The sequence below is a fragment of the Xiphophorus couchianus genome, chromosome 5 (genome assembly GCF_001444195.1).
Source record: "Xiphophorus couchianus chromosome 5, X_couchianus-1.0, whole genome shotgun sequence".
In the NCBI taxonomy this organism is placed as follows: Eukaryota; Metazoa; Chordata; class Actinopteri; order Cyprinodontiformes; family Poeciliidae; genus Xiphophorus; species Xiphophorus couchianus.
Window position 1 is genome coordinate 13,662,711 of NC_040232.1, and position 14,490 is coordinate 13,677,200.

Sequence of the window (14,490 nt, forward strand, 5' to 3'; positions counted from 1 at the left end):
CCAGTGATAATTTGCAGACTATGATTATCTCCTGGTGTTGATCTGCTGTATTTTATTAACTCTAAAGTCAGAGCAGCCATCTAACAGGATGTTTTATTGCACTTCACTGTTGACCAGCTTTATAGACATGGTAATTTAGTTATCCAATTGGACATGATGTCTTCCCACATTGTCAAAACTAGTTCAGCAATAACAACCATGGTGTCACTGTGCCTGATTTGTAAGCAAACCGGCCGTACCAAACCAAACCTCCACACAGAATCCATGGAGCAATGTCCAAACAGAGGATGACACCAGAACCAACAGTGCAGATGAGATGAAGGCTGAGGTTTCTCAACTCGCAGTAGTCAATGCAAAAGTAACTCCAACTAAGAATGGAGTGCAAATACTGCATTTTACACAGTCATGCTTTTCAGAAGTCTGTCTGGACATTGAAGTTCTTTTTTTTTTTCTAATTATATATTTACATTTTCAAAGAACTGAAATTTGGCTTTTCATTAGCTGTAAGCCACAATCATCACAATGAAAAAAAATTAAAGTATGAAAATTATTCTGCAATGTATTTTTAATATAAACTTCACTTTTTGAATGAAGTTATTAAAATAGATGTTTTTGATGATATTCTGCTCCCTTAATTTTTTAATGCACCAACTTGAATTTATGTACACTATCCCTGATCTGTTTTGCACTATAGTGTTGAAACAGTAAAATATACGTTAAAGCAGGCACAAATTTGTTAACAAATCTGTTTTGATTGATAGTTACTTTATAATTTGCAAGTTTTATATAAAATCAAATCAAATTTGTATACATTTGCTGTAATAGGAAGTAAAACATTTTAGATCCTTCTTAGTTTTCTTCAAGCTGTAGAGAAAGCCTAAAAAAGCATGTTTCCGTGTATCAGTGCCTTTTTAAAACCTTTTTCTCTTTGTAAAACACTACAAAGTTCAAAGGCAAAATCATTTCTAAAAAAGTTTTTTATGAGGGGTTTTGGTGGATGAATCTTAGTCGAATCATGCTTTTTGTGGGTCGTTTTCTAGTGTAGTACCACATTTTACCACAAGGGGGCGAACAAACCGGAAGCAGGAAATGTCGTCAATTGACGGGCGAAATTCAAACTCCTGTAACCAAACATCCTTAAGGTAAGTGTTTCTTCATTCATCTTTGTGGTTTACGTCTGTTTCTAACAAGAAAAGGTAATTTTAAAGCATAGAGAGGAGTTAATCGTCTGTACCGAATGACATTGTAGCACTGTAACTTTACTTTATATCAACAATAATTTTCTGGTTGCGCAAACGCAAGTTAGCAGCCAGAAAACGTTAGCTGCACGGCACTGAAAAGAAGGTTAAAACCAAAATAAAAATGTTTTGAAGGTTTGTGTTGTACGTTGATGTCGGCGGTGAGGTGATAAGTGAATCTGTTTTATCTTGAGGTCGCTGGAACGAGGAGGATGCCTGTGGAGAGGACGGAACACCGCGGAGCCGCAGAGCTCCACAAATATTATGAGGTCTATGAGACTATCGGCTCAGGTGCTGTGTTAAAGTGTTTCATGTTTGTGTCGATTCGTCCCGAATGTGGGGGTTCTGAACCTTGTTTATTTTGCAGGCGGCTTTGCTAAAGTTAAACTGGGCCGACACCTGCTGACAGGAGAAAAGGTTGCCATCAAGATCATGAATAAAAAAGATCTCGGGGTGAGGCACAAATAGACCTTTTCATTAAAACTGTTGAGACATGAATTGGTTTTGGTACGAAAATGTTCACTTAAAAAAAAAAAAAAGAGCACAATTATTTTTACAACACACTCGTGAGGCTTCATCTCCCTCCTGATTGATGAGATACAAAGGAAATGGGAGCCAATAGTAATAATGATGGTGATTGTTAGCAGGTTCACTTTTGGCACAGCGTTAAATGTGACATACACGAAACACAGTTTGACTTCGTGGTGTTCCTCCTTTGTTTGAAGGACACACAAAACTTTTATTTGACACGCGTGTGTTAAATTAGTCAGGTCATGTGACGCACAATAAACCAATGGGAAAACAAAAATAAACAAATGAGAGCATTAAAAAATTCATAATGTCAACAGTGATAAATAGAAACAATAAGAAAATGCAGAATTGGAGTCCAGATAAATAAATGATGCATGAAAAAGGGGAAGAATGTTTTTGGTGTCAAGATCTGTTTAACTGTTAATCAGACCAGTCTCACTTCCAGCCAAAAAACTATGCTATGGTAACCATACTATATATTTTTTAATGGTTAATGATAAGTTTATTCTTTAAAGAATGTATTTTAATGGGCTTAGCCAGTCATTTGTTTGAAGTGGAGAGATCCTCCACATAAGTCATTGGATGTTTATTCTTCAAGTTCTATAGTTTGATCTTGCATGCAATTAATTATTGTGTTAATATTAAGGGTTTAAGTTACTAAGACAGGAAACGGTAATACTAAAAAGAGTTTTGCTGCCAGAGACAAAGAAAATGAGTGCCAACAGTAATAATGTTGTGCTGCTCTTTCAAGTTTGTTGTACAAATGTCAGCATGGCTTTTACACAAGATTTTAGCTTTTTGCAAAAATAACAGTCAAAACTAAAAATAAAATATTATTATTTGTTCTGTAAAGAAATATCCAATTCATTCATCCAAAAAGCTAAATGATCATCGTTCCACTCAGGATGACTTGCCGCGTGTTAAGGTGGAGATAGAAGCCATGAAGAACCTCAGTCATCAACATGTCTGCAGACTCTACCATGTCATAGAAACTTCAACACAGATCTTCATGGTGCTTGAGGTAACTCCCCTCCAACTTTACACTCACTGTAAATGGTAGAGATTATGACATGAGTTTTTTATATAATTATCTCTTTTGTTGGGTCTTGGGTCAGTACTGCCCTGGTGGGGAGCTGTTTGATTACATCATAGCCAAGGACCGACTGTCAGAGCAAGAGACCAGGGTGTTCTTCAGACAGATTGTCTCAGCAATGGCCTACGTCCACAGCCAAGGATACGCTCATAGGGACCTTAAACCGGTACTAACTGCAATTACATACCTGGATGTGAAGTAATGCAACTAAAGCTAAATCAAGTTGTTTCTCTTCCCTGTAGGAAAATTTGCTGATTGATGAGGACCATAACTTGAAGCTCATAGACTTTGGCCTATGCGCCAAACCAAAGGTACATATGCTGCTGCATCCTCTGAATCATTCTTTGTGATGAAGGCAATTAGAAATTTATTGAAACTATTATTAATAATTCTACAGTATCTTGTTTTTCCTAGTGTGCAACAATAGCCACTATGTGTTGTTTTTTTTATTTACATTTCTTGGGTTTTTTTTCTTTCAGGGGGGTTTAGGTTATGAGCTAATGACATGTTGTGGGAGCCCTGCATATGCTGCTCCGGAGCTCATTCAGGGAAAAGCATATATTGGTTCAGAGGTAAGACATTTGCAAAGCTCTAACTTTAAAATGTTGGACTTTGGTTTTTGTAAGATCCATTTGACCCAGCTTGACTTGCTCTCTGTAAGAATGATTTCACAGCTCTGCTCTTTGATGTTTGTCCTGATCATATTTTCTGGTGCATAACTCATAGCAGCTGAGCTGTGAAATCCTGTCTGTTACACTTGGTACTGACATGCTGCTGTGTGATGTCTAATGTCCAGGCTGATGTATGGAGTATGGGAGTGCTGCTGTTCGCTCTACTCTGTGGATATCTTCCCTTTGATGATGACAACTGCATGATCCTTTACAGAAAGATTATGGTATGTGATGTACAATTTCTGTTGAATATAAAGCAGTTCCAGTCTAATTTACAACAAGACTAGCCTTGCAGTTGAGACCACCTGACCTGAACCAGACGAGACCAAGTCTATAAAGAGGTTAGAGCGAGACCAAGATAAACAAACTATTAGATTACTGCTGCAGTCTTAACAAGATAGGGAAGTACAGTTGTTGCACTATTGTTCTTTCTTTCCACGTTGTTGGAAGAGCAGAGAAACATACACATATTTGCACTGGGAATTGTTTTTCCCATTTGCTTTTTTATCCTCACTTTCACACCATCGGTACGTAGATACATCAAGGAGCACTTTTTAAATTTTCAAAGTAAAGCACTTGGTTGCATTTGAATAGATGGTGGTTATTTATTTGCTATTTAACCTTATTACTCTCAACATTTTAATTATAACCATTAGGTTAATTTTAATTAACTTTTAACCCTGAGCTTTTTATTCTTCTTTTTCCAGAGGGGTAAATATGACAACCCACAGTGGCTCTCACCAGGCAGTATCATCCTTCTCAACCAAATGATGCAGGTGTGTATTTAGTATGACTGCTTCATACTTGTTTTTATTTTTAATTTTCTGTTTTCTCTTAGCTATGGTTTTCTAGTATTTAAACTATTTTTAGAAGAAATCAAAGAACTTAAAATTATTTAGCCCTGTGGTTTTATTGAGTTACCATATAACTCATGTCTGTCGTATACAGAAGTGGATTCCTTGAACTTTTTCAGTTTGTCACATTTAAGCACAAATCTCAGTATATTTTGAGATTTATGAAGCAAATAAATGCATAATAGTGATGAAAAGGAAAAAAAAAGTGATTTTGAAACTTATGCCTAGAAAAGTCAATCAGCAACACACATTTTTTGTTGTTTTGCTGATTCTATGCATGAATAAAATGGCTAAATTATGTTTTCAGCGTGTAGTCAAGTACTTCAGAGTTCCCAATGACCTAATTATGAAACAGAGAAACATCTAAAAGCTGAAGGACACCAGCCCTCGAGGACTAGAGTTGGTTACATGTGCACATAACATGTATTATAATGGCTCAGTCAATCCAATTACTTGTATAAACTGATAACAGACTCTGCTCATCAAATTTGAACTGAACTTGAGCTGTTTTGAACAGATTAATGAGGAAATGCCCATGTCAAGGCAGTATCTTACTGCAGTAAAATGTGGTTTAAGAAAGGCTTTGCTCACTGGGGCTGACTACAAACGCAAGATACACTTTTCAGATTTTTATTGAAAAAAAAAAATCATAAATCATATATAATTTTTCTTTCACTTCAGTAATTTTCTGCATAAATTCTTCCTGTCACATAAAATACAAATAAAAGGACATTAAAGTGTATGGTTATAACGTGACAAGATGTGAATAAAATGACAGATTTGACAACTTTTGAAAGGCACTGTGAATTTACTAAATGATTGTAAAATAGAGACGCTCATGTTCACATAAAACATCATGCTGCCTTTAGACCAAGGGTTTGTTTTTGCCCACTGAGGTGTTGTTTCTGCTCATGCCCTCTAGGTGGACCCCAAGCGTCGCCTGACAGTCAGACAGCTTCTGGATCACCCCTGGGTGATGAAGGACTACAACAGCCCTGTAGAGTGGCTCAGCAGACAGCCGGTACAGGCAGCCAGAAAGCAGCGAATCTCTGTTACAAACCCCTCACTCGGATTTTTATGAAGCTGACTTTAAATAAGGACACTTAATTTGGTTCAGAACGAGCAGTCTCTCACCCAACCACCGACCCACTCAGATTAAAATTTTTTTATTTTTGTAGGTTGCCTACATAGATGAGGACTGTATCACTGAGATGGCGGTAAACATGAAGCGATCACGAGAAAGCACCGCAGCGCTGGTGAAGGAGGTGTGTGTGTGTTACTAATACTTGTGCCTCCCAGCTTGTTGCCGTTTGTTTGCTTTATGATTGTGTTCTCAGCTCATATAGTTTGTGAGAGCAGACTCTTGCAGCTTCCTTTAGATGTGTAGCTTAATAGATTTGACCTCCCACAGTGGAAGTACGATCAGGTCACAGCCACCTACCTGCTGCTGCTCTCCAAGAAGCAGAAGGAGAAGCCTGTTCGCCTTCGCCCTGAGGCGCGCCTCTGTGAGGACTCTCCTCTGCATCAAGGACTGCAGGTAACATGCAGGACCCGACCAGCTATGCTATTTTTAGAACATCACAAAGTTGGATATTTAGTTTAAAAAAAATAATAATAATTTTATTTACTTAATTATTCAAAATAAAAATGTAATTAAGGATTTTTTCCCCCAACTTTCAGAAAAGAGAAGCTCTTCACTTCAGTGAAGACGAAGACGCTGTCATTATCGGGTCTTTGGACTTTTACTCAGACTATATTGATGATTCTCCCTGTGTGTCAGTTCGACAGCACAAAACGCAGGCAGGCAGAGGTCGGCAAGATGAAAACAAAGATATGGTATGAGATATCTTTAGTTTTCTTTACATGTGCAGTGGAGTAGATACACAATAACAAACCTGATGAGTAAAAGGTGGCAGAAGAGCCTTTCCGATTACCCTTCTATAATGAACATGTAACCACAAACCCCACTCCATTGATGAGTTTGTCATTCACATCTTCCAAGGTTTGTAAAATCACAGGTCTTGTGCGATTTCCAATCCTGCAGCTAGGGTCAGATCCTAAAACTCATTTTACCTGAGCAAAATGAGTAGGAGGAATTTTCATTGTATTTGGCTGATGAAGTCTGTCCAAATGCATTCAGTCCTTTAAATGCAAGAAAATAAATATTTTATGCATAATTCAGACAATGACACACCTGGCAGTTACTTCAGTAACCATTTTTGTTATTGCTACTATAAACTTTTTAGTAAGCAGTTTAAAAAGCACAAAAAATTTCAGAGTAAAGCATGGCATCAACACACACAGTAAAGATGTTAGCCCATAAAATACAGCAATAAAGCAGCAAATTGCTTGCTGGCTAATCTATGCACCGTTATTGGCCAATGCTTCTTCTATTGCATAAAAGTGATTGGGCAGTGTACACAAAAACTATATATCAGTACAGGAGCCTTTTTCAAACACTATAATCACCTTTTTAAAGTGTGTGTTTTTATTATTAATTTATTTTTTCAAAGCAAAAACAGAAAAAGTCTCCAGTGGAAATAATTTTTCTTGGTACTAAAACCATGAAAAAGTGGTCTACAGTGTCAAAATGTGGAAAAGGCACATTTCTGCCACCATGAGACAACACCACAGTTCAAATATTGACTCCTTAACATGAACATGCTATCATAAAAAAAATTCTGTTTGTGATTCTGAAGAAACTCACATCACCATTAGCGGAAAAGAGAGATGTGTTCACCCCGACCCCAGGAAGCGCGGTGACGCCACAACACCGTGAGAGGAAGGAGAGGGACCAGGAGAACAAGGAGAACATTGCTGAAGAGAAAGGAGTCGATGTATTTGCTCTGCCTCACCCTCGAACCCCTGCTTCCAGTAAGAAGACTCGACCCAACAAGAACGTGCTGAACACACCCAATCAGAACACAAACTGCAATGGCACCAAAGCCACTGTGGCCACACCTAAAGGCAAGTGGCGTTTTATTGTTTGTAAACCAGCGAAAGTAATTGAGTACAGACAATACAGAACCTAAGAAAATTTATTTGTACAGTAATTGTTTGTTCAGCCTAACAAGGGGTTGAAGTAAACTCCACATTAGATTAAATTTACATTAATGAACTGCCCTCTCCACATCCCCCTCTTTCATTTATCCTATTCCCTCGACCTCTCGCTGCTCTCATAATCGCAAGTGCCACAACCACATGCTACACATTTGCAAGTAAATTGTCTTCTGGTAATAAAATCATTTATTGGCCCTGTTTTTTATTCAAAAGCCACTCATATTTCAATAATTTAGCTGTCATTACGGCCACTGAAAAACGGACCCACACATCCACTTATCACTGTCAACTCAAAGGTGAGGTTATTATCAGGAAGCTAATTATTTGTCACTTATCTGTAAATGAAGGGCACTAATATGAATGGAGAATCCTAATTATTTGTCACAGTGTCTCCTCTGCTCAGACGTCCAGCCTCATTAGTCCTTCAGAAATTCAGCCAACAGCCGACTAACTTGCTGTATTTTGACCCAGCTGATGTTAAATCCTCTGTGCTCAGCTCGCCGCGACTCTGTTCTGCCTCTTGTTTTGCTGGCAGAGTATGGACATGCTGCTGGTGACATCCCTGTCCACACACACACTCGGTGGTCTGTGTATGTCTGTCCCCAGGCGTGTGCTGTGACAGGTGTAGCTGTCTCCTCCCTTTGCTTACCGTCCCACATGGGCTGTAGTGACATGTGTTCTCTTGCCACTAAAGCCCAGTGCTCCATGTTGCTCATTTTTAAGCTTTGTTATCAAATTCAAAGTCAGAGACACATTGGTTTTTACTGTAAGCGTAAAGGTTTTTCACCTGAACATTTTCACATGTAATGCAATACTTAAATGTCATTATTTCACAGTGTTTGATCATTTTAGCTACAGTTTTCTTAAAAGTTTGCACTGGGTGAAAGAGTAAAAAATGTAAACTCACAACTTCATTTTATGTATCTGGCATAAATTATTAATTTGGAATTGCGCAAAGAAGAAAATTAGGTGTTTGGTCAATTGTTTTTAAAATCCTGTTTATTTTTTCTTAAATGGTGCTATAGTGGTAAGAAAAATGCAACTACCTTCAGTTACATCTTTGAACAACTGACTTTTTGTTGTAACTTTAGCTGTTTTAACTAGAATATTTCTTTTTACTTTGTTTAGTCGTTTTTCATGCCGATTACATATGATCAGTCATCAACATGAAAAAACAAAGCATAGTTTACTCTTTCAAGAACAGCTGAGAATGCTTTTCTAAGACAATGCTTTATTGTTCTGAGAAAATTGCTTAGTCTTTTGGAAAATTCACATTACATCACAAAAATTGGTAAATAATTCCCCAAAGCAACAAAGAAGGATGATTCCCTTAGTGGCTAATGCACTCTGCAGGACGTCCTGCAATTTAATGACCTGGTACAATTGTTTCTGTTAGCTAACCTCCCTGTTTATTATCTAAACTTAAAATATTGAAGAACTATTTTGTTTAATAATTAAAGAATTTTTTTTTTTTGATTTTTCAAAATGACACCATTTCCTTTTCAGTAAGGTTACGTCACTGTTTTCCCAATCATTGTTCATTCATTTTTAAGATTTTTTCCTGGGTTTATTACAGATAGGTTTGGCTTCTAGTTTACAGGCAAACACAATAGTCTAAAATTAGTTGGGGGGGGGGTTTCTCCACACGTAAATTACTTTAGTTTATAAAATAACTGACCATGCTGGTGGATAGCTTGCCTTTGTAAATTTATTTACAAGCTAAATTTATTTACCTGTCTTGCCGTATTTTCTTTGGCTGTCAATAGGTTGTGAGATTGCATCCAAGGAGCAGAATAAGAACAGGGCTACTGAGAATGATTCTGCAAACCTGGAAGTGTTGGCGTTCAGTCCAGAGCGAAGGTGAGTTCATCACACAATAACTGTAGCTTAAAAAAACAGACTCACACAGGTGGAGGGTCAGTGTTAAGTGATCCCATGGTTGCTGCCCAGGTCCAGGTCTTTGGACATGGCTGCTTCAGGAGACAGTGGGAAGAAAAAGCGAGGAGGGAAGGTGTTTGGCTCCTTGGAAAGGGGCCTAGACAAGGTTATCACAATGCTCACCCCAAGCAAAAGACGAGCTCTGCGGGACACGCCAAGGAAGATTAAGGTACGCAAAACAATAACAGTACAGGTATACAGAAGTGGCAGAGCTCTGTAGAAATTTGCATCAACATTCAGATGGGAAATTTAAATTTCCATTACTTTTATTTTCTTCAAGGCTCAATATAACGTCACCCTAACTAGTCAGACCAATCCCGATCAGGTGTTAAACCAGATCCTCTCCATCCTGCCAGAGAAAAATGTCGACTTCACACAGAAGGGGTAAGAAGATGCATTTTCTGTCTGTCTTTTTTTGCTGCTCCTCTTTAAACTGATTCTTCTGTTTCTACACTGATGTTTTCTCTGCTTGTTCTTCAGATATGCCCTGAAGTGTCAGACCTGGGATGATTATGGAAAGGTAGCCATGGCGTTTGAGCTGGAAGTGTGCCTACTGCAGAGGCCGGAGGTCGTTGGCGTGCGGCGGCAGAGGCTGAAGGGAGACGCGTGGGTTTACAAGCATCTGGTGGAGGACATCCTGTCTACATCCAGCATCTAAGCAGTGTTTTAGCTGTATTGATGTCTGTTAGTGACACAAAAGACCCCTTTTTTTTTGTCTGTTGAAAAATTAGAAATAATTGATCAATGTTGGATATCTTAATTCAAAGATGTGCACATTAATATCTGTAGGTCAGCCATCTAAGGATTGTGTAATACATTAGTTTATGTAGAACATCTTAATCCATGCTTTCTAATAATTAAGATTAAAGTTATTTCTTTTCATTGTCTTGATGTATGAAATACAGCAGAACTTTGGTTTCCATTCCTCTCAGCTGTTTTCGAACATATTTGATTTGTTTTTCCACCCTTGACGGTCAACACTTCAGTAAACGAGTATTGTTAATTTACCACCATTAATTTACATGTGTTTAAAGTTGTCTCTCTCTGTTTTGCAGTGTTATAAATGTCTTGTTTTATTTCTGTGTTTGTCTTTCATTTTCACTGTCATTTTTATTGTTAAAGAAGCTAAATAAATACACTTCCTTTACTGAGATAAATGACTGAGATCATTAGTCTGTCCCCTTGGGTTTTTCTGTTCCATTTATTGTTTAGAAGTCAGGGGATCAGTAGTTTCTGTATGGTGGTATTCTGCTCATTCATGTTTTGTGTAACAAGTAATATCTCTGAAGTCCTCCATTTTGTTCAAGTCCCCCCAACTTAGCTTCTCAACCCTTTGTCTTTGTGCTTTTAGTTATTCTAATTAATATTTTTAACACTTTGCTGTGCTACATCAGTAAATCATTGGTGCATGTGGTTACTGGAGTACAGTAATTGGGTCAGATGTTTGGGGGAATAACAGAAAGAGCTGTGAATGTATTTTAATCAATACCTAATCACAAACATCTTATGTATTCATGATGATACAGAAAATAAGGTGTTCAAAAAATATTTAAAGCATCAGTTTTATTTTTCAAAATAAGAATTTCATGACTATTTTTATGTATTAGATTTTAAAAAGTTTAATTGACTCCAAAGAAACTGATTCAATACAGTGGAAATGTAAACCTCCCTCCCCGGTTTTTGAAGGGAAAGTGCCATGCAGTCGTGACAGTGATGCAGGTGATCAGTATTCGTTTGTGGCAGGTTCTCCTTGAAGTATCAGCAGGGGGCAGAAGGGTAATTGTGAGTTCAGATGCTAATAAGGAGAGAAAAATTAACCTTAATGAGAGACTGGCGGGTGTGAGGTGAAGGTTTCCAACAATTCTGGCCTGAATTTGAGTTTTAGTTTATGCAGTGTTGAGCTTTCTTTCTTGGAAATCTTGTAAGAGGGTGGAATGAAATGAGTCCTATTCTAGTACCTCCCCTTAAACAGGTGGTGCTCACAATCCCAAACTCTGAGTACAGAACAAAAGAACCTGTGTCCCTCAGAAAGAGGATTAGTTGAATAAATGCAGACTATAGAGCAGTGTTGTGGGAGTCAACGTAGAAGTATCCACAGTTTTGCAGCAGTGTTGGGTGAGTAGTTTATATAAATTTCATCTCATTTTAAAACTGAAGTCCATGATACTGTCACATGTGTTAAAGCTGGAGGAGATTAATTCAGCTTTGTGTTTGACTTTTTGTTTGCTCTTTTACAGGTTTGCACCTCTGAGGACTTGTATGCAAAATGAGGCTTTTTCTGGGAGTTTCTCTCGTTATTCTCTTCCTGTGTAAGTTTATGAATATTTTTGTTCAAAAGTAGGACAATTTGTTTGCTATTTCTACTTTCTGACTGTGGTTCTTCACATTGCTGATTTTTGCAGGGCTACAGTCGGCTCAGAAGTCCAGCAACAGCAGAAATGTTTGTGAGGTAGGTTAAAGTTTCTCTTTAAAGACTTGAGATAAATGAAGGATGAGATTATGGAAAATCAAAAGACTTTATCTCACAAAATTAAGCTTTTATTTTAATCTCCTTGTAATCTCCTGGTGGTGTTTGACATTTAAAAGCAGGGTAGTTGCATATTTATGTAAAGTTTGATGTTGAATGAATTAAATGTTACATTATGATTTTCATAATAGTCTGCAGAGGTGTATTGTGCTTATTAGAACACACCCTGGAAAATGGGGGGGAAAATTTAACTTTTTTTTTTGTGAAACAAGTTACACAAAAAGAGTTTTTAAATAGTCAAAACTAGTATTGGTAGGATTTTATTTTGTCTAAGCACTAAATCCAAATTTCAGTGACTACTATAGTCTAAAAATTGGTTTCTACTTCGGGGCACAAGTTTAAAAAATTAGGTGTGGTCTCAGCCAATCAAGAGCTTAATCACTTGCATCTGTTCTTGTAATTGAACGTCCTCAGAGACCCGACTGTAGATGGTGACGTTTCATTGCATGTTTGAAATGTAGTTCAATAATTTTCAAAAAAGCTCAGAAGAGATCATTGCCTTGTGCAGTCATGGAAAAAGGTGGCAAAGGCCTTGACCATTACTTGAGGTCCAATCTCAATATACTTGTGATCCGTAGGTCACAAGTATGGGAGTAAAAAGAGACAGTAACTGCACCAACTGGTGGCAGAATAAGGTAGTTATGAACCACAGATGTTGGTAATTTGCTGCTCTAATCTCACCCCTCCAGCTTTTTCCTCCACTTTCTTTTTGTTTAATGAACTCTCATACCACACAACTTGCATTCACATTCAGGTATGTCCTGTCTGGAATTGAAAACGGGTATCTGAAGAGCAAAAAAATATTTTTGGAAGACCTTCAAAAAAAGTATCTGTCTTTGAATCAGACTAAAACTTTCAGGCTGTACTCTAAAAGAATTGCAGACACAATCCTACTTTTCCTCTATACATGAATATTAATTTCTTATCAATACCCGTTGTCACATCTGCTTGTTGCACTTTTTTTCTTGCAGGCAACATCCATGAGCGAGGCAGTGGTGTCTTTCCTGTTATCGCCTCTGTCTCTGTATTCCTGGATGGCCTCTACGCTGCTCAGGTTCGTCGTCTCCCTACCAGCTCTCGTGTTCAGCGCTCTTCATCACTCGCTGCTGCTGCTGCTCCTGGCTGGACCTTGGTGTGTTGCCACAATCTGCACCTCCTTTCTGCTTACATGCCTCCATGTTGGCCTGTACCTACTTCACATGGCACTGGTTGTAGGTGCAATGGCCTTTTTGACTCTAAATCGGCACAAAAAGCCTGACAGAAGTGATATTGATGAGTCAAAGGAAAATGACATAAAGGCGTGGATCCAACAGAAGAGACTTGAAGGCCGTCTGAGAAGAAGTGGCTGCGGAATTGCTCAGCAGGGCTGATTTCTGTGATGAAAATCATGCTGTAGTGGATTTATTTGAGAGGAAAAACAACACTTCGGTTGCTTTGAACCTTGCTTCACCTTCATTTACTTAATGAATGGGAAACCGGTAAACATTTTTAACATGTTTTCTATGGTTAAATTGGCTTTGAGACATTTCATAAAGAAGGAAAAATAAAGAAAACTAGAATGAGTCCTTGTGATCTAAATGAGGGTGAAAATATATATACCAGTTGCTGCTGTAACAAATGCCCACCCTTTGTCCACTTATCCATCCCTCTCATTTTCTCTCTCGTCATCCTTAAATGTGGCCTCCCAATTATCTGCGGATTGTTGTGCAGTTTGCCCACCACCTCCCTCCCCCCGAGATGTTATCATTAGGCATGTCTGTCAAATGGAGATGAGAAGATAAAGGAAGAAGAGGGAGGAAAACGACTACATCTTGAGCATTCACTGTCAGTGCTTTTTAATGTTTGCGTGTTTACATGGTGGAGTCCAGCAATGCAGGACGTGCAAACCAGAGTCCTGAAAAACACTAATAAAGGGAGTTAACAGGGAGGGAAACTACATGTGGTGGAGGCCCTGAGCCGAGGCACTGGGTGCTTGCCCAACCGCTAAACAGCAGACCAACTGGGGCTCTCAGGGCAGCAATGAAGGGAAGTTCAACTATTTAATCCAAGCTGTTGGAATTACTGGTAAACATGTAGGCACTGAAAATAAAAGGAAGTTTGTGGTTTGAGGTATGAGCGCGTCTGAGTGAGACAGAAAGACAGGGGCGAAATGAGGCTGGATCATAGAGATTTATTACATGGCCGTGGCGTCCTAATTAGCATAAAGACTGGCCTGGCCTACTCAAGCAGAGAATTAAAAACCCTAATTGTGCTGTCAGCCTCCCTCTGTCTTTGCCACTGTTGGCTCTACTTCATTCCACTCAGATTTGTTTCCTCCCACTCCAGCCGCCGTCTCCTCTTCTGCCTCTCTGTGCATCCATGCCATTTAATTGTTGGTGATAAACGGGGAGCAGGGTGTTCGTAATTGTCTCACAGATGAGAAATTGAGAATGCGGATTGTCTGGAGGAACAAGAGAATGAGTGGTCTTTTCTTCTGGAAGAGGATGTAGGGGAGAGTATTCATCAAATGTTTGTGTGAGATGGATCGGGGTGTTCTGTTTTGGTCCCAGCTGTGCAAGAGTTGGACTGTTTTCCAAAA

At 38.5% G+C, this 14,490-nt stretch overlaps 1 protein-coding gene across 1 annotated transcript; it reads left to right on the top strand.

Annotated features, from left to right (window-relative positions):
* The first annotated feature begins 1,061 nt into the window (after window positions 1-1,061).
* melk (maternal embryonic leucine zipper kinase) lies at window positions 1,062-10,538 on the top strand. The gene is made up of 18 exons (XM_028016750.1): window positions 1,062-1,142; window positions 1,433-1,529; window positions 1,606-1,691; window positions 2,674-2,790; window positions 2,885-3,028; window positions 3,105-3,173; window positions 3,342-3,434; window positions 3,659-3,757; window positions 4,241-4,309; window positions 5,310-5,408; window positions 5,566-5,652; window positions 5,799-5,924; window positions 6,068-6,223; window positions 7,087-7,354; window positions 9,214-9,307; window positions 9,398-9,554; window positions 9,666-9,769; window positions 9,866-10,538. Exons 2-18 carry the CDS (start codon window positions 1,451-1,453, stop codon window positions 10,041-10,043), a joined length of 2,025 nt encoding a protein of 674 aa, XP_027872551.1. The 5' UTR covers window positions 1,062-1,142; window positions 1,433-1,450; the 3' UTR covers window positions 10,044-10,538.
* Window positions 10,539-14,490: the final 3,952 nt, after the last annotated feature.

Coding starts and splice junctions, on each gene's coding strand:
- melk (XM_028016750.1), top strand. CDS start 1,451: ATGCCTGTGGAGAGGACGGAACACCGCGGAGCCGCAGAGCTCCACAAA. Junction 3,029..3,104: donor CTCATAGGGACCTTAAACCG/GTACTAACTGCA, acceptor TCTTCCCTGTAG/GAAAATTTGCTGATTGATGA. Junction 3,435..3,658: donor AAGCATATATTGGTTCAGAG/GTAAGACATTTG, acceptor TCTAATGTCCAG/GCTGATGTATGGAGTATGGG.